This window comes from Podarcis erhardii, assembly GCF_964252035.2.
Source record: "Podarcis erhardii genome assembly, chromosome: 9".
Classification (NCBI taxonomy): domain Eukaryota; kingdom Metazoa; phylum Chordata; class Lepidosauria; order Squamata; family Lacertidae; genus Podarcis; species Podarcis erhardii.
The window spans coordinates 8,095,602-8,115,811 of record NC_138512.1 but is presented as its reverse complement, the minus strand read 5'-3'; the positions used below and the strand labels follow the sequence as shown (position 1 = coordinate 8,115,811).

Below are 20,210 nucleotides of genomic sequence, written 5' to 3'. Positions count from 1 at the left end.
GCTCTTTTAAATCAAAAGGTGGCAAGGAGGTTGTAGAAGTAGAAGTAGCATTCCTGCAGCATGCGTGTTTTGTGCACCAAGAAGTGAATCTGGCAGTTCTACTCTGGAAGACAGTACAAGAGTTCCTCTGAAGTCAAGTACTTAAGAGGATTTCTCTCTCTCTCTCTCTCTCTCATGACAGCCTTGCCAACTGCTCTCTGATTGGCTCTGCTGTTCTTGCCTTTTCCAAGTTTGAGATTCGGTGCTGTCAAAAGTTTGGAGGAATTTAGTTTTACAAGCACCTAAGGTGAAGCTTGTGTACTACTCCACATTTCTCTTGCTAAGTCAGGCTCTTGGTGCGCACCAGTTCTGATACATAGTTAGTCGCTGAAGTTTATTAGGCATGTCGGCAAAGGCAGTAAGTTATTTTTGGGAATCTAATTTTAGGCACTGAGGTTTGGGGAAAAAATGCTTAGAGATTCTGCAGCTCATCAGAATGTATTGATGCAGTATCTAGGTGTGGAAAGAGGTTATTGCTTGAACATATATAACTACTCATCTGTGTAAAATTGTTTTTTTCCGCTCCGGAGTGGAGATAATAGCATTGGATGTGACAGTATAGGTGGGTTTTGTTAACTCACAATTCTAGTGTCTTGATTTATAGGATGGAAAGTGTCAATGCACACACAGAGAATTGAGTGCAGAGTTTAAAACTGAGGTTTGTCCTGTTTAATTTTAAATTGTGTCAGAAGTCATATTTACTACTAGAGTACACCTTAGAAGTTGTTGGGTACACTGCCATTCTCCATTTCTGGTTCAGGAGACACGATTTAGAGATTTTAAAAGTCTATATTTCAGATTTAAATTAGGGTTAATTGTCAGGAAAATGAACTCAAGAGCAGAAGAACTATTTGGGCTGTCTGAATAATTACTATCAGCAGTAGGTGATAGAACAATTATACAACAAAGCTGCTAGATGTCAAATAGATAGTATGCTTTATTCCAGAATTATAAGTATTGTTCAAATGGAAACGGGCATAATTTTATCATATCATTCCCCAAAAAACTGTGTTCAAAAAAGGAAAAAATGAGGAGGTGCTAGAAATAGTTTGCTACGTGAGGAAACAAATAGTGTTAAAATTGCAGGCATCTGTTCTATATAGATAATAGCACCTCTGGTGCCCATGAAATATGGACAGATAGGAAACTAATTTTGTAACACATGCAAACCTCATACATTTCTTTATTGGAATTGGAGCTGATTAGATTATGTAAAAATTAAGTTTAGTTTTTTGCTCAAAGCTGCAATGGTTTTTCCTCTTCATGACACTCGCAGATTCTATAACATTCTGGACTAGGGCATTATGTCACAGAAGTCTGCGGCTCTTCATGTGGATGAAACTGTACTAATGTGTAACCTCACTGGCAAATTGGCTTGACTTGGGATGGCCTGGTTGGAGGGGTGGGGTACAAATAATAAAATTATTATTATTATAAAATAGAAAAAAGTGCTTAGTGGGATATCCTGTGGTCTGTAAAAGATGGCCATATTACTACTGGAAATGTTTCTGAAGGATTGCATCTATGTCAGCAGCACAAAAGTAGCTGCAGAAACAAAAATTAAAAGTAGCAAGACCAGTACCTATCCTTACAGTGTCCCTGTCAATAGCACCACATAACCCATCATTATGTTACATAATAATATTTTCCCCATATTAGCCGAAAGCACCAATCAATATGCAGCAACAGCTGCAATGTCTTCTTTGCACAGGTTAAATACAGGGACACTGATAACTACCTGTTGTATAAGCGGGGTGGATAGGGGTGTTAAGCTGCCAGAGCTCAGAAACTGCTTGTACTAATGAAATTCTCTGTCGCAAAATGCTCCTGGAATAATGGGGGTTTCAAACACTGGGTACGAATGAAACTGCATACCATGATTTAAACATACGGACTCTTATCCCTGACTATACAGGAGAAGGCGAGAAGGGTGGAGAGTGTGAACTCAATGTTTGTCCTGGCTTGTTAATGTTACTCAACTGTAATCTAGCATGACATGTCACCTTTTAAGGTCTATCATTACGATGAACATTGATTTAAGATTTATAATAACAGGGAGCTCTTACATTATTTATTTCATCTGTGAATCACTGTAAAGCATCTCAAAGGAATTTCACAATACAACAAATGTATAAAACATTTACATATATGAAAACATTTACATATCTAAAGACCATTTCCATTCAGTACAGGTACTAATTGGGACGGGGTGGAGTGGGGAGGTGGAATCTCCACTAAAAGGGCTTACTGAAAGAGGAAAGTCTTCAACAGACATCAGAGAGATCACAGAGATGTCAACTGTCTCAGGCATAACAGGAAGGAGTTCTGAAAGGTAGCTGCTGTCATAATAAAGGCTCAATTTCAACATGCTGTCAAATAGCTCTCCTGGTAAGATGTTGTGAACAGGATTCCTTCTCCTGCAGTGTGCAATGATTGGTTGGGCATGTAAAGGATTTGATTATCTTTTCGGAACCCTGGCCCCAATCTTTATAGGGCTTTGTGTATCTTGAACTTGGCCCAGTAGCTAATTAGCAGCCACTGCAATTGGTGCAGTGTGGTGTAGTGGTTAAGAGCCATAATCTGGTGGACCAGGTTCGCGTCTCCGCTCCTCCACATGCAGCTGCTGGGTGACCTTGGGCCAGTCACACTTCTCTGAAGTCTCTCAGTCCCACTCACCTCACAGAGTGTTTGTTGTGGGGGAGGAAGGGAAAGGAGAATGTTAGCCGCTTTGAGACTCCTTCGGGTAGTGATAAAGCGGGATATCAAATCCAAACTCCTCCTCTTCTTCTTCTTTCAACAGCAGAATTCTGCCCCTCTGAGCAGTTGAGCTGCCTCATTCTACACTAGCTGCAGCTTTTCCAGGTCAACCTCAAGGGCAGACTCACGTACAACGCATGATAGTAATCCATTGGTGACCACTCGATAGTTCAGATGGTTAGAACATGATGCTGATAACACCAAGGTCACAGGTTTGATCCCCATGTGGGACAGCTATATAATACTGCATTGCACAAGGTTGGACTACATGATCCTCAAGATCCCTTCCAACTCTACAATTCGATGATTCTGGAGGACCAGTACATGGGCGGCAGTTCTCAGGCTGTCCTGGCCTAGAAATGGAAAGAGCTGGTAAAGAAACCCATAGATCATGAAGTCATCAGAGATGGCTCCAACCCCCAGACTAGGAATGTGCTCCTTCATGGGGAGTGCAACCCCAGCAGACAAATGACCAATTTTATGGACTTGTGACCTACCCAACCGCAGTGCTTCTGTCTTGTTGGAATTTAGTGTCAGTTTGTTGGCCTTCTTCCAGCCCATCACAGAGTCCAGGCACTGGTTCAGGGCTAATGTGGCCTCTTCTGAGTCAAATATTACAGAGAAGTAAAGTTGACTGCATTAATGTACTGATTACACTTCTCCCCAAATCTCCTAATGACAGCTCCAATGGTTTTACATCAGAGGCACCCACACACAGTCAGAAGATTGAGGGCACCCACACACAATGCTGTGTGATGTCCTGACATTGCACGGCGGGGTCTCTGAACATTGAGGTGTCCCAGCCCCTTCACGAATCTAGCACAATACTTTACATAACAGAAACACATTAAAAAATTATATACCGTATTTTTCGCCCTATAGGATGCACTTTTCCCCCTCCAAAAATGAAGGGGAAATGTGTGTGCGTCCTATGGGGCGAATGCAGGCTTTTGCTGAAACCTGGAGAGCGAGAGGGGTCGTTGCGCACCGACCCCTCTCGCTCTCCAGGCTTCAGGAAGCTATCCGCAAGCCTTGGGAGCCCGTGGGAGTTCCCGCTGGGCTCCCACGGCTTGCAGAGAGCTGCCTGCATCCCAAAACCTGGGGTGCGCTGAGCTCAGTGTGCCCCAGGCTTCAGGCTTCACGCAGCTCTGCACAAGCCGTGGGAGCCCAGCGGGAACTCCCACGGGCTCCCAAGGCTTGTGGAGAGCTGCCTGCATCCCTGCGGATAGCAGCCTGTTCTGGGGGCTGAGGTCGGGGGAAGCTCAGGCTTCCCCAGCCCCGCGCCTGGGGGGGGGAATAAAAAATTGTTTCTTTATTTCCCCCCCCCCCAAAAAAAAACTAGGTGCGCCCTATGGGGCGAAAAATACGGTACATGCTGGTATTCGTAAATATAATTTTTTCAAATGACTATTGTTTTGGCCAAAACTGCAGGGGCTGAGCCCCATTTATATTTGTGGTGTCCAATAATTGCTATTAACAATGTGTCACTGATGTGAATTGTGTATTCATGAATTTTGTAAAATAAATAAATAGAAAGTGCTGCTGCATTTGGGGGGGGGGAGCTGACTAGCCATTCTGTTTTCTGCCAAGGAACCAGGAACCATGTGACGAAGAGCTTTTCGATCCCAGTTTCTAACACTGCTTACACGGGGTTGAGATAATAATCCAATTCCGTCATTTGAAACTGACCCCAGGGATAGGACTGGAACCACTACAAAACAGTGTCAACAGTGCCCATTGCACAAAACTGGTTCAGGCGAATGATTAATGGTATCAAACGTCATTAAAATAAATATACAAGGTGTATCTGATGGCAAAATGGTTTTTATTAGCTTTGTTGAAGGTAATCTTGGAAGCCTGTTAATAAGAACTTAGTGGTCAGCAAAGCAAATTGTTACTGGAATAATTAACAGACGTGCTTTACATCCTTCTATCTTTTACTAGTTTGCTTAGTTTGCCACTTCCTCCCCTTGAGCACTTCAGTTAATAAAAGTAGGGTGCTTACTGGTTTGATCATACCAGTTTGCTATCTGAACTGACAAACTGTGATTTCATAAAATTGGAAAGTGTGGTGAAAGTGAACATAGAATCACAGAATTGTAGAGTTGGAAGGGATCCCGAGGGTCATCTAGTCCAACCCCCTGCAATACTGCCCACAGCCATCCCTGGGTAGGCTCTCAAAACACCAACCTGCTGGTTAACAGCCAGACGCATTGGCTCATTGAAGCCTGTATTGAGAGGTGTGCCACTTCTAGTCAAAGATAGAAAATAATAATAATAATAATAATAATAATAATAATAATAATAATAATAATTATTATTATTTATTATTATTTGTACCCCGCCCATCTGGCTGGGTTTCCCCAGCCACTCTGGGCGGCTTCCAACAGAGATGAAAATACACTAAAATGTCACATATTAAAAACTTCCCTGAACAGGGCTGCCTTCAGATGTCTTCTGAATGTCAGGTAGTTGTTTATCGCTTTGACATCTGGTGGGAGTGCATTCCACAGGGCGGGCGCCACTACCGAGAAGGCCCTCTGCCTGGTTCCCTGTAACTTAACCTCTCGCAGTGAGGGAACCGCCAGAAGGCCCTCGGAGCTGGACCTCAGTGTCCGGGCAGAACGATGGGGGAGGAGACGCTCCTTCAGATATACTGGACCGAGGCCATTTAGGGCTTTAAAGGTCAGCACCAACACTTTGAATTGTGCTCGGAAACGTACTGGGAGCCAGTGTAGGTCTTTCAAGACCGGTGTTATATGGTCTCGGCGGCCGCTCCCAGTCACCAGTCTAGCTGCTGCATTCTGGATTAGTTGTAGTTTCCGGGTCACCTTCAAAGGTAGCCCCACATAGAGCGCATTGCAGTAGTAGGAGGATTATGGTTGTAACATGGTTGTGAGTGTAGTTATGGCACCAAGGGGTTGGGGAAGCTGACAATTATAGCTTGATCTATATTGTAGATTCTCATATCCATGATTTAATGTTGCTTAGTGTCCATGTATGCTACCCTGAGTTGGGATACAACTCAGTTGATTTTCAGGATATGCTAAACACTTATTTGCACAGCTTTGAATAAAATATAGAAACCATTTTGCAATTCTGCAAATTCTACTTTTGAGTTTTTAAACACATTAGTATCTCAGATAATTCTCATATAATCCTTGCAGGCTAGTGATCCACTGTAAAATCATCAGCATATTTCTTTGGAAGTACCGTATTTTTGTGTGTATAAGACTAGGTTTTTTTTTACCAAAAAATTAGGTTTGAAATTGGAGCTCATCTTATACATGGGTAGTGCTGAGGGATGTTTTCTTAATTTGGAGTCCCCCAAAATAGAGGGTGTCTTATACATGGGGGCGTCTTATACATGGAAAAATACGGTAAGCCCCACTGTGTTCTTTGCGTTTTACACCTGTTAATTTTACAGAGAATTACAAGCCTAAAAATTCCACTCAGAATTCAGTCCTATTTAATTCACAGGGGCTTACTTCCAGATAACTGAGTTTAGGACTGCAGCTTTATTTCAATTCAAAGAAATGTTATTAAGAGGTTATATTTTTTATGATTCTATGTTCTCATAGAATCATAGAGTTGGATGGGACCCCAAGGGTCATCTAGTCTAGAGTTTTCCAAAATGTATGTTGCAACACATTTGTGTGTCAGCTGCAGTGTGTAGGTGTGCCATGTAAACACGCCCCACGCTCCTCCTGGGGCTGGAAAGGGGTTAGTTTAACCTCTGGCTTGCTAGTAAAATTGAATTACTGTGTCATGAAATGATGCATGTCTAAAAAGCGTGTTACCAACATGAAAAGTTTGGAAAGCTCTGATCTAGTCCAACACCTTGCAATGCAAGAATATGCACCTGTCCCTTACTAGGATCGAACCTGCAATCTGCAATTACTGGGATCGAACCTGCATTGTCAGGACCACACTCTAACCAACTGAGCTATCCAGTATATAAGGCTTCCTTGTTTAGAATGCTCTGTTACTGATTATCTTTCTTTCATTGCTATCAGATTGCGGCTTTGCAACAAAATATATTTTGGGCAGTCTAAAAGTTTGGAAATGATAACAGACTTTCAGTAAGGAGAATGTTTAATTCAAATTAATAAAATAAGGGAAGTTCAGTTCTTGGCTTTGGAAGAAGAAATTGCTTTCTTTACACATTACACAACAGCAGGTCTGGGTTTGCCACCAGGTGTACCCTCAAAAGGAAGTTGCAGCCATCCCTGCTCTCTGATAAGGGTACCTATAATACTACGTATATTTTCAAACTGTTGAGATAGCTCAGTCGGTAGAGCATGAGATTCTTAATCTCAGAATTATGGGTTTGAGCAAGCCCCATATTGGGCAAAAGATTCCTGAATTGCAGGGGGTTGGAGTACATGACCCTTGTGGTCTGCAATTCATGGTCTACAATCTATGAATCTACAATACATCTGTTTATAATGTTAACCTGTTACATTTTCAAGTACTCATATCTTGGGTGTATTCTTAAAATGACGTTAACCTGTTACGTTTTCAAGTACTCATATCTTGGGTGTATTCTTAAAATGACAACATTTGGATAGGCCCTGTTATGCTCTTAAGCTGTAGAAATTTGAGTTCTGATAGGAAAAGTAACTTTATTAATGCATTTTAACATACTTTAATACACATATTCTGACTGCCTGTGGTCACAAAAGCAGTAAGTCCAAAGGCGTTGCCACTTTAATGCACTTCCCATTAAAATGGCTTTGAACAGGGCTGGAAAACCCCCAGACACCTGTTTTCCTGGGTGCCTAAAAAGATGATGCTGGCAACTAAAAATACATGTGGCATAAACTGGCCATTTATCTCCATCACAACTGTTGTTGTCCTTGTCCAGTTGGAAAACAGTCCCAGGAAAATGGGATCACAATCATTAGAGTACCAGAAGTATTGGAACAACTAATGTGTACATTATAGGGGGGAAATGACAGGGAGCTAGAGATAAATTGCCATTAGAACACTTTCCCTATGTCTCTGCCTGTGTTCAGTATGTGTGCAACTATGCATACGTGCTTCATGCCAAACCCAGAAGTGACAGGGAAGGGGCGGAATGGGGTGTTTGCAGGTTTTTCCAATGGTGTTTCAAATATACGTGATTTCACTAGCATGCACAGTGCCTCGGAATGTAACCCCCACATAAATGGGGGGGGGGGTTGCCTGTAGTGAGCATAATTGTGATCTTTGCATACAAACTGTATAGGAAAAGCATACCGGAGGCGATATTTCAGATAGGACCGACTCCTATACAGAATTGCTGTGAGTGGCAATATGGGGTCCAAAAAGTAATTTAGTACTGGAAACAAATTATTGCCCCCACAGAGCCTAGGACTTGCCTATCAGAAGGTTGGCTGTTCTAATCCCCGCAACGGGGTGAGCTCCCATTGTTCGGTCCCTGCTCCTGCCAACCTAGCCATTCGAAAGCACGTCAAAGTGCAAGTAGATAAATAGGTACCACTCCGGCGGGAAGGTAAACGGCGTTTCCGTGTGCTGCTCTGGTCTGCCAGAAGCGGCTTAGTCATGCTGGCCACATGACCCGGAAGCTGTACGCTGGCTCCCTCGGCCAAAAAAGCGAGATGAGCACCGCAACCCCAGAGTCGTCTGCGACTGGACCTAATGGTCAGGGGTCCCTTTACCTTTACCAAAATGTTCCGGTCGATATTGGCTTCCAAAAGGGAAAGCATGATAGTAATCTGTGGCTTTAGTCTCCTTCATATATACTGAGTAAATGCATTTCTCAGTCAAGATAAATAAATTTCTAGATATCATAAATGACAGTTCCAAGCCTAGAACAATTTATCATGGAACTGGCGAGTGGTGAGGTGACCCTGCACTAAATCCTAGTTAGAGATAGAGGTTTATAAAATTATGAATGGTATGAAATGAGTGACTAGTTATGTTTTTCTTACTGTCTTAATACTAGAACCTAGTGCCATCCCGTGAAACTGATTTTTTTTTTTTTTTTTTTTTGAGATTCAGACAGACAAAAGGAAATACGTCTTCACATGGTGCAGAGTTAAACTGTGGAATTTTCTACCAGAAGATGTAGTGATAGCCAGGGGAAATAGAGAAATTCATGGAGGTTGAGGCTACTAGTTATGATGGCTATATACTACTTCAAGGACTGGAGGTCTCTGAATATCAGTTGCTGGGGGGAAACAACCTTTTTTTCCTTGTGTCCAGCTTCCCAGGAGCATTTGGCTTGCTACTGTGGGGAACAAGATGTTCGGCTAGGTAGGGCTAAGGTCTGATCCTACAGATCTTTTCTTAGATTCGTTAATATTTTTAAAAAATATCTTTAAGCACACTTCTTTGTTTAAAAAATGTATTATTTATTAATTTCTTCAGCAGTAGCAAAAGACAAAAACCATGGACAACCTTGATAGAATAGTGCTACAGTCATTTTAGTTGCAGAGTTATTTGAAAATATAGTTATGTCATTTGACTTCTAAATGTCCACCAGGCAAAAAAAATTAGACCAGCTTTTATTTGCCAGAGTTGTATTTAGGTAGATGGGCCTTGCACAGCTTTGTGAATGACCAATATCAAATGACAACTTCTCGTGTTTGCTTGTTTTGAATTTTTAAGGCTACTCCTAAGAAGGGCTTGACCCTGTTGATGTCTTAATTTCCCTTAATGATAACTTGAGCAGGACCTTCATCTTGACAGGCTAACATAGAGGTGCTATCTGACACCTCCACACCACCCAGGTCTTTAAAGTTTAAAGCAACATGTTGAATTTGACCCAGAAACTGACTGGTGACCAGGGCAGTGGCTGAAGACTAGTTAAACATGTGCATGCGTCTCCTTGTTAGCTGTCAACAGTGCCATGATGTTCTGCATGAGCCGCAGCTTCCAAATAGATTTAAAGGGAAATCTCTAATTAATAGAAAAGAGCAAACACCTTTTTTCTTTTTTTTAGTAGAGACCTCCCCCACAGTAGGGTGGGCGATGTTGGATTTTCAACATTGTGATTTATCACCAGCCAAACATTGTGGTTTGGCGATAAACCACAATGTTTTTTTAAAAAAAGTTTATTTATAATTTTCCATTTTACAGCAAACCAACGAAAGAAAAGAAAACATTTTCAACAATCAAATTCCAATATCTTATTTCAATCTCCACTTTCCCTCTTTCTGCAGTTGCTTTTATTTATAATACTTTTACTACATTTCCAAGTTAAACCATCTATAAATCATTTTCAAATAAATTTCCTTTAGCCCATAACATGCAGTAAATTTTAAATCTACATTCCATAATCGCTTCCACACCGACATTTCTATATTATGTGCTATGTCAATGTCCCAATGTATCATTGAAGATTTCACTTGTAGAAGATGCTATTAGAATGGAAAACAAAGGATTTTTGACATCACTTTAATACTACTATTTAGCAGGTATCTCTCTAACTGAGAGGTTTTGAGTCACAAAACCCAGCTTTTAATCCATTTTAAACACTTCATTTGAATGGTGATATTGTAACCAAGTTGTTAACATTCCTGGTAATTCTTCAAACTTTTTAAACTTAAACTTGCCACCCTCCTCTGTTATTAAGCTTCTTTAAGTTGCCCAGTTTTCCTTCCTATACACCTCTATGGCTTCTAAAGGCGAGAGCCAAAGTGGTGTTTTCCATTCCAACAAATTTTTATACTTATAATCATTCCCCCCTCCAATAATATGATTTGTGAAACCTCTATGTATTTTCAACTTTTCATACCACAGATATGCATGCCAACCAAACTTAATGTCATGCCCTTCTAAGTCTAAAATATGTGAATTCTTTAATGACAACCACTCCTTTAACCAACATAGGCAGGATGCCTCATAATAAAGTCTCAGATCTGGCAGGGGGGATCTATCAGTATCTTATATTTTATTCTTGGTTTTTTCCCTTGCCAAGATATATATCAAAATATCCTTTTACCATTTCAAGAAGCAATCCACTTTGCCAATCACCGGAGCTGATTGAAATAAAAAGCATTCTTGGTAAAACACTCATTTTAATGGTTGACACCTTATCCAGGATAAACCGCGATGTTGAAACAAGTTGCATTGGCCCTAGCCAGTGAGGCACAGGGTGAAACTGCCTCAACTCTCACCATGGGAGTTGAGGCACTTTCACACCAGAGCCTCATGGGCTGGGGCCAATGCAGCTGGCCCCAGCCTGCTGCTCAGCTGGGGGACAGAAAGGACCTTGGGGTTCCTTCCTGAGGCTCCCTTTGCCAGTGTGGGTGGTGGGCAAGCTACCTTGCTCACATGGCTCCCACTACCCAAAAACGGACCAGGTGTCACCTTCACCTGTGGCTGCCGCTTTCCTCTTAGGGTGGTTGCTCACCCCTGGAGGAAAGATGCAGCCCACCCTCCCGGGCGAAGTCCACAAGGCGGGGCTGCCAATGCAGCAGCATCAGAGAGCCCTCACACCACCTGGCTAAGCCTGCCCGACCCCATGCCAAGGCTGCTGCGGATGAGACAAGAGCATGAGCCTGCCTCGCACGAGCTGGAGGCGAGGTAGGGTCTCCTTTAACCTTTTCCCTTGGGGGGGTGCAAGGGAGAAGTTTGACGGAACGCACACCTCCCCAGCTGAGGAGCTGAGATCCTGATACCACTCTCGTGCAAACAGGAGCCAGATCAGGGCTCTCTCAGCTGGGGAGTGTGAGCCAGGGGCGGGCTGGGGGCTCTGTAAAACTGCTTGGCTGAGGCAAGGGCAGCCATGAGCTCCTCAGCTGAGCAGTTTAAAGATGCAGAGGGAGGAACAAGCTGTATCGTGCCTTGCCGGAGCAGCTGGTTTCTCGCTCTGCCAGTATGAGGGCAGACTACTATGGTGGTTTCACTCAGTGGTATATTGGTGAAGCTGTCGCCGCTCTTGAGTCCCTCTGCCTCCAGCACCCGGCTGCAGCTTGTTTCTCCCTCGGCAGCAGAGGGACTCAGAAGACGGCGGTTTCACCTGCAATATACCGCCGAGTGAAGCTGTCATCAAGATCTTCCCCTCATGCAACTCCTGGGCGATATATCACCCAGGCCTACCCACCACTCCCACATTGTGTTTGGTCCAACAGAACAAGAGGAAGCCTCAGAGAGAGCCCAGCTTGATTGCCAACATCATTTCCCATCTTGTCTGGTTTCAGGGTAAATTCTTGGTGGTCTTGTAATGCTGACCTGGTCAGTTGGTTGCCTATTATTTGGTCACAGTCAAGTAGAGGCTTCATTCAGATGAACATCTTCCATCTTTCTCTGGAATATCCCAAATAAGCAATCATCTTAAACACTTCCTCCTCTCTTCTGGAGCTTCAAGTCTGCATTGCAAAGCATGGTTTGATTGTGACTTGAAGGGATAGCTCAAACCAGAGTTTGTGTGTTCAGATGTAATAAGAAACTAAGGTTTGATCAAAACAAGAAATAATGAGATCTCATTTCTTTCTCCTCCTGCATAAAGAGCTTCATTCAAGGAAATGAGATCTCATTTGTGGCTTACAATCCACCAAGTTATGGTTCAGTTTATTGTCTTTATGCAACGACTGTTACAAATGCCCTTGTGCAGCCAACCTTTTTTATTGCAACATACCTGTTTCTTTTGTTTGGAAAAGCTGCAGTTCATATACATGTGCAAATATTTGAAGCTGGCTGTACTTTGTGAACGTTCCAGAATACACAAGTTACTTAACCAAAATTGGAGCCTTTATACTGTATTCAGAGATTTTGGATATGCATTTAAGTTCCTTACTTGTCAGATAGTAGGTTCATTCTCTGCAAATAAGAGTTTCGTTCCCATTGTAGAGTTAACAGTAGAGAAGGTGATTCCCCACTCCAATATTTTTTTGTATGTTTGTGGTTACCTGACTTGTGCTTGACCTAATGATTTCACAGTTGAACTTCAGTGGCTTTTGGTTGTAAAGGTTAGTTCTGTTCTTTAAATCTTGTTTTAAAAAATTAGGTTCAGAGAACAGCGGCGATTTTGTTTACTAGGCAGATGACATGGCAAGATCTGTGTTTCCTGAGCATAGCTCTTGGCTCATACAGCAGAAATTGAGCTAGGGAGTAATAAATAGTCTATAATGGACTGAGCCAACAGTTGCTGAGCTCTCTGGGATCAGGTAGATACAGTTTAATTAGATTTGAGCCTGTCATCTTAAGAACTTTTCATATATTTTTCCACCAAAGAGGATAAAGTGTTAGTGCAATTACCATTTGGTAGTTTATATTATTAATAAACATAAAAATGGGGTGCACTGGTGCAACTTTCCCCTGTGTCTTCTTGAAACAAAGAGTTCAAGATTCCAGTGGTTATATTATATTTATTAAGCACAATTACTAGCCACTTTTCCAGGGTTCAGCAGAATACAAAATCTGCAGTGGATTAAAAACAACAAACAGTCCAAAACCCCCAAAAGAATAACCAGTCAAGCAAAAGGCAAGCTGATTGGGGCAATAAACATGAATGCCTTTATTGGGGCAATAAACATGAATGTAGCTGTAGCAGTTTTCACTTTGTGTGGCGATTGCCCTGAATTTCTGTGTGAGTTTATCAAAATTGGCATAGTGACAATGTCAGAGAGGTGGTCTCTGAAGCTTTAGAAATTCTAGTAAAACCGTGCAAACTCTGAAATAGCTGAGCTGCTTTCGATGCTAACATTGACTGTTAGGTGATAGGCAGCTCTTGCCCATCATTTCAGATGTGAGTGGTCACAGGAGGGAAGCCCAAGTCATTGGCATGAAGTGGATAAGGTACAGGAGCCAAAAGACATGTGACAGAAAGGCAGAGGTACAGTCCAGGTGAGCTCAGGTGTGTCTTAGGGGTCCCTTTGGAGCAGACAACAATCAATAGTAAGGTCAAGCTGACATAGCAGGGACATGTAAGACTGGGGTGCATGCACAAGGAAATGGTGCAAAGTCAATGGAAGGAGGTATGGAATGACTGCATTGTCATCTCCCAGGTTTGGGAGGGTGACACAAGCCCTGCCCTCAGTTGGCCTATGTCATCCTTACCACTTTCTATTCAGGAGACCTCTTTCTGTAGAGATAATGACATGATACACTGTAGTTTTTCTAATAGTATCTCAGGGGTACAGTTAACCCATTCCTCAAAATAACATAAGTGGATCAGAAGACAAATTCTGGTATCTAAGCAAGAACAGATTTTTATAGCTTTTAATTGGCTCCTTTTGTACTGTTAAAGGTTTGTTTTTGATGAAGTTTTTAATGTCTGACTCTGCATTGTTTTTAATATTCAGTTGAAAGCCGCCCAGAGTGGCTTAATTTAATAAATAAATTATTATTATGAGTCTGATGCCTAGATAGAAATAAACAAATCTGAGCTGATCTGTCACACGTGTGTGTGTGTGTGTGTGTGTGTGTGTGTGTACACACACTTTCAAACTGGGAATAGCATTTTGCAGAATGCTAAAACCACCACTCCTTTATTATGCTGCTCTCTATATGGTGGTAAGGTGTAGTGAGTGTAATATGAATTGCGAAGTCTGCATTTCAGCTACACATTAACTTCACATTAGGCCATAGTTTTATGTGGAATGAGTAGATGGATTTGGAACTCTAAATTTGTTCTGGAGTTCATGTGAGGCTTTGGGGTACTTTCTTCCTGAACATGTCAAGAAAAACATAAATGGGTAATTTTTATCCGCTGAATTAAATGTGGATGCCGTTCTTGTTTAAAGAGCTCTGTGTAAACACTAGATCTCCCGTTTCCAAAAGAGATTGCAGGATGAGTCGTCTATTCTTGCATTCAGGGTTTTAGACCTTGGGGTCCCTTCCATTTCTACATTTTTTTTTATTCTCTGATTCTATCTGTATGAAAAAATAAAGCTAAAATCACTTTAAAAGTTGCTCATAACATGGGTAGATGTTTGAAGTGGGTGGATGGAAAGTAATTAAAGTTAAATCTAAAAACAAGAATGTTAAAGCTACATTTAATCATGTCTTAAAATTGAATAACAAATTGAGAACAACCATGGTTTGGTATTATGTATGGACTGTACTGTAATTCTGAACCAAGGTTTGGCCATCATCATGCTGGTGTTCTCCCCTTTCCCTCTTGCATGTCTTCACATATCCAAATTTCCTCTCTGACTTCCTGATTTGGGCAAACCATAGTCTGTCGTTACATCTAAGGCGTTCGCAGTTGACCACCAAACCATAGCTGACAGCTGATCAGTTCTGTAAAATCTTCGTCCCTGGTTGCCTCTAACCGCATGGGCTGCAATGAGCAAACATTTTGATTGCTGGCTTACTCTGCATCTGGGTTTTGAGCAGGATTTGGGGCTCAAAAGGAGCAGATGTGAAGTGGAAAGCAACAACATTGAAAAGATACTATGTGGTCATAGGTAATATGTTGATTTAAACTGCCTTAATTTAAACCCATCCATACTTGGAATACATGTTTTGAACTTGGAAAACAAATATTTTTAGCCTAAAAAAAAAGTTATTTTTATTGAAGTACAACTTGCTTTAAAGCAAATTTCCCCTCTTCTATTGCAGATCTTTCACTATTGAGGTTCATCAATGCAGAGCTTACAAGGGGTTACTTCCTGGAACATAATGAAGCGAAGTACACAGAAAGGAGGGAACGAGTGTATACGTGCATGCGAATACCAAGAGAGCTGGAAAAGGTAAACTACTTTCTCAGCGTTCTACTTGGGCTGATAAATTCAAATTCTGATTTTATTAAAAGCATAACAGAACTTTCTAAACATGCACTTCTGAATAGGTTTTAAATAACAAAAAATAATTTTCAAAATTACTTTTTCCCTGTACACGGTCTGAGGGCTGTGTCTTATGTATGGAGTCCAAAAGCATCACTTTGTCTTTTGTATGGTGATACCATAATTGAATGTGTAGGCTTGTGTCCAAAGGGTGTGTGGACTGAAGAGAACAGCATGTGCAGCCAGAGCTTCACTTGTTGTTTTCTCTGCAGCAGTTCCACTGCCAAAGAGAAAAGCAGTAGCTCAATTTTCAAAGTGGCTTGCCCCTGGCAAAAAAGCCAGCAGATGCCAGTCATTATGAGTGGATCTTGTTTCAGCCTACGAGACACACTAATGGGAACCCCTTCGTAAATGGTTTATCTGTAAACTTATTTCCATGGGTAAACCTTATGTAGGTGCTATAAACATCATTTCTATTGTAAAAGATGCCGAGCAAAAACAATTGACAACACTGACATCCTGCATCATCCTTTCTGAAATGCTAGAGTTAGATGCTGAGCAAGATGGACCAACAGTCTGACTCTGTTTAAGGCACCTTCCTATTTTCCTGCTTCAAGAAGTTTGTGGGGTTTTTTCATGTGTGCTTTATTTTGAGTTTCTGCTGAAATGAGGCTGCATTTTAATGTTGTATTTTAATCTTGTTTTTCAAGTTGTATTTCAATCAATTGTTTTATATCTGGTGTTAGTCGCCCTGAGCCCGGTCTTGGCTGGGGAGGGCGGGGTATAAATAAAATTTTTTTTTTTTAATTATTATTATTATTATTATTATTAAACTGTAAAGTTGTTAACGGTTGGCAGGATTCAGGTAAGGAGTCCCACTAGCAGAAGCCTGAATAAGGAGTTCCATTTGCTCGACAGGGCTTCCTCCCCTCTTCCCCCTGAATCTCCCCCAAAGACTTGAGAGAATCCCCAGAAAGTACATTGGGGGGCAGATAGTTGTATATGACAAGCTGAGCTCCCTGAACTATTACATTTTTTGAGTGTGGTGAGCTTCTTTGAAGGCTCCAAAGCAGACTACGTAATAGCCCATAAGAATCTACTTAGTTCTTTCACTGAAACAGTGGTACTTGAACTTAATATTGGCTGGTAGGAATAAAATAAGAATACATTGGTGGGATTCTTTTTTCAAATATAACTTTTACACATTGGGATTAAGTATTAATATGTTTATCTAATTTAATCAATCTTACTGGGTTTCTAAAAAACCTTTTAAAGTGATAACTCAGAAGTCATTTTAAAGATGATTTAACAGTACTGTACACAATTCCATACTATACAGTTAACATATAACGCATGAACCATAAACTAATTATTTTCACCCTCCTTATCTTCAGGAAATATTTTCCACATCTATTTAATACAAATGGTTTTGCCATATGTTCCAGGCTAAAACACACCTTCAGTTCACATGGGACATTGGCCAGGCCCATTAGACCTCATTGTTACTCTGCATCAACTAAGAGGTGTATCAACCTAGGAAGGTGCCTAATATATGGATGGCTTGTATGGGATGTCAACAGCGGAAAAGCTATATTTGATTTCTTTTCTTTCTCATTGAGAAATCCCAGGATTCCCTAATTCACAAACTGAAAAATACTGGTGTATGCAAAGCTGAACATTTTTTCATAGATTGTTCCATTTGAGAGGCAACTTTCAAAATTAAAATAACTTATGCAAAAGCTGCCTGTCTCTACTTCAGATAGACTGTAGTCAATGTGATGTGAAAGGAAGGTCAGGGCTGATTATCTAAAATTGTGTCCAGGAATAGGTCATCTATTGAGGAAAGATTGGACTCATTGAGCCATGAACGTTTGCAAACTTTGACTGATTCTTACAGTGCAGACATTTTCTTGAACGCTTTCCAAGTGCACAGTGTATTGTTCCACAAAGTTTCCCAAACTAAACAAATAGTGCTTCAGTCTCATAACATCATGACCACTACTTTACTGGCATGGTGTCACACATTTAGGTTTAGGGAAATTGTGAAAAAATAGTTGTTCTTCCAAACCTTTAGAAAGATTTAGGTTATTCTTTTGTTGGCTGATGTTGGTTTTGTGAGGATTTCTGCATTCTGTATTTGTGGCAGTTTTAATAAGGTCTTTGGTGTGTAAGTGCTTTCTGTGTATTACTTTTGGGTAAATGTAAGGGTGATTTTATAGACTTAGAATTATGATGCTTATCAGCATGGAAATCTTTAAAGTAACAGTTTTTACTCTAATTTCTCTTTCCTTTTACTCTCTAGTTGATGATTTTTGGAATTTTTTTGTGCCTGGATGCTTTTCTCTATGTGTTCACACTCCTCCCATTGAGAGTTTTTCTGGCAGTGTTCAGGTTCATCACATTACCTTGTTATGGCTTGCGGTAAGTTCCTTTATTTCTCTTACTTAGTTGATCTAAATATACTTTAATTGGCCTATTTAACTTTGTCAGTCTTAAGGCTTGAGCTGGTTTGAAATTGCAAACAGTTTCATGCTGAAAAGCAAACAAAAAATAATCCTAACACTTGACATTCATTTTTGAGCCTCACCCAGTTGTGGTTTTGAATAGCAGTTAGCTCAAAATTTCTACATGCTCTCCCAGAATTTGGTGTTAAGGGCATGCCAGGAACCTTATTTTCTAGCTTTTGTTTTACTAAGTTATAATGATTTTCCTAAAAGGATCAAAATACATAACAAAGTAGTTCTGTTAGTGCAAGAACTCTTAGCTGCACAACACAACTCTCCCTCCTCATGCTCACTGCACACCCTCCAAATCTGTTCTGTGGGTCCTCCCAACCCTCTGAAGCAGATCTGCGGAGGGCACAGGGGCACATGGAGATCAGAAAGGAAGGGGAAGTTTCAGGGCACCAACAGAAATCCTTGTGCTAATTGAACTACTTTGTTGAATACTGCCCATGTCTCTTTTTTTTAGCTACCGAATTTGTAGCTTGCAGGTGGACAACAACAACAACAACAACTATTTATTTATACCCTGCCCATCCAGCTGGGTTTCTCCAGCCACTCTGGGTGGCTTTCAACAAAATACTAAAATACAATAGTCCATCAAACATTAAAAGCTTCTGTAAACAGGGCTCCCTTCAGATGTCTTCTAAAATTCTGGTAGTTGTTGTTCTCTTTGACATCTGGTGGGAGGGTGTTCCACAGGGCAGGCGCCACTACCGAGAAGGCCCTCTGCCTGGTTCCCTGTAACTTGGCTTCTCGCAGTGAGGGAACCGTCAGAAGGCGCTCGGTGCTGGATCTCAGGATGTTACCCTTTATTTAAATGTAAGTGTTAAAGCTTATGAATTTTACCCCAGTATTTAAATTCCTGCAGGGTAATTTTGTCAGTAACCATTTAAGAGAATGCTACAGGATAGCCTCTTAGTTCCAAGGATCATTTAGCATCTCTGATAATGTAGAATAATAGGATTATAAAATAAACCCATTCAGATACCTCTAAATAGGTAGCAATATTTATTTAGCATTAGGCTTAATCATAATGCAGAGTGATGTGAGTTAGTTGTTATAAGCCTCAGGCTCATATACTCACACCTCCTCTGACAAGGTAAGTAGTAATAGCTTCTGCTTAACAACAGCTTGTCAACTCATCCAGACATGATCAAATGGTAGTTAATTTTAGCTTTAGTTTCTTTGAAACAAGCCAGCTTGAAAACATTGAGAGATGTGCTGGCCATCTTATTAACTGTCCTGTCTGTAGAAAGAACATACCATGTATTGCCCACTTAATAAATTAATCGTCTTGCCGACAAACATTCACATTCTTCATGATACAATTGGGAATGTACCATATATCCCATGTCTGGTGTGCTTGTACTCAGTTGTTAGTTAGTTAGTTTTATTGTTGCTGTTGTTGTTAAGACCAGTTGTAGGGGACTGGAAAAAACCTGGTACTGAAGTCAGAAGCTAAGACTTCAGCATATCCAGCTTCTTTGAAAGGTTTGAGTACGATCCAGAAACATCAAAATTGGTATCAGTTCCCCATTGAGCTTGTCAGTGCAAAGAATCAGGTTATGTGCTCCTTTTTTTAGAATGAAATGTCCCTTTTGAACTGTGCTGCAAATACATTTTTGATGCTGTATAATTTGCAACTTGTTTAATAAATCCTTTAATTGGGTCATTTTATTCAGCACCTAATTCCACAATGCACTATAAATTTTGTCTTCCATGGTTAAAAAATGGCTGTTTTCAAGTTTCTTGATTATTGCATGTTTTTAACAGTGAAAATATTGCTGTAGAAAAATATATGTAGGCCTGTTAACAAATGACATTCTGAGGAATAAAGTACTGAAATAATTAGATTTAAGATCATATTCCAGTATTATGTGGGCATTGGTGTGTTTGAGCTGTTTTTAAGGACTATAGACACAACATCATATTCCATTCTATGTAAAAACAAAAGTGCTCCTCCCTTCATTCTGGTTTTTTTTTTTTCAAGATCTCAGCAGAAAGACTAAATATCCTATATCTCCAGCCTTTGTTTACACTCCATTTATTCTAGTCTCTTAGAAATTATTTAAACGGGATTCTATTCTCCCATTCTTTATTGCTCTGAAAGTATAGCAGTCCTTTTCTTTTGTGAGGTTAATCCTCATTCACGTTCTCATGATTCATGTAAAGTGCAAATATTGCATATAGCTGTGTTTCTGCATCCAGACTCTTGGACTAGATAAAAACA

The 20,210-nt window shown here is 40.7% G+C and overlaps 1 protein-coding gene across 3 annotated transcripts in view; it reads left to right on the top strand.

The window, feature by feature from the left end:
* TAPT1 (transmembrane anterior posterior transformation 1) overlaps positions 1 to 20,210 on the top strand; it is a 63,988-nt gene that overhangs the window by 10,411 nt on the left and 33,367 nt on the right. For all 3 annotated transcript variants that reach the window (XM_081876283.1, XM_081876282.1, XM_081876281.1), the window contains exons 2-3: positions 15,313 to 15,443; positions 17,779 to 17,897. In XM_081876283.1, coding sequence (XP_081732409.1) covers positions 15,313 to 15,443; positions 17,779 to 17,897 — 250 coding nt within the window. The remainder of the gene's footprint in view (positions 1 to 15,312; positions 15,444 to 17,778; positions 17,898 to 20,210) is intronic.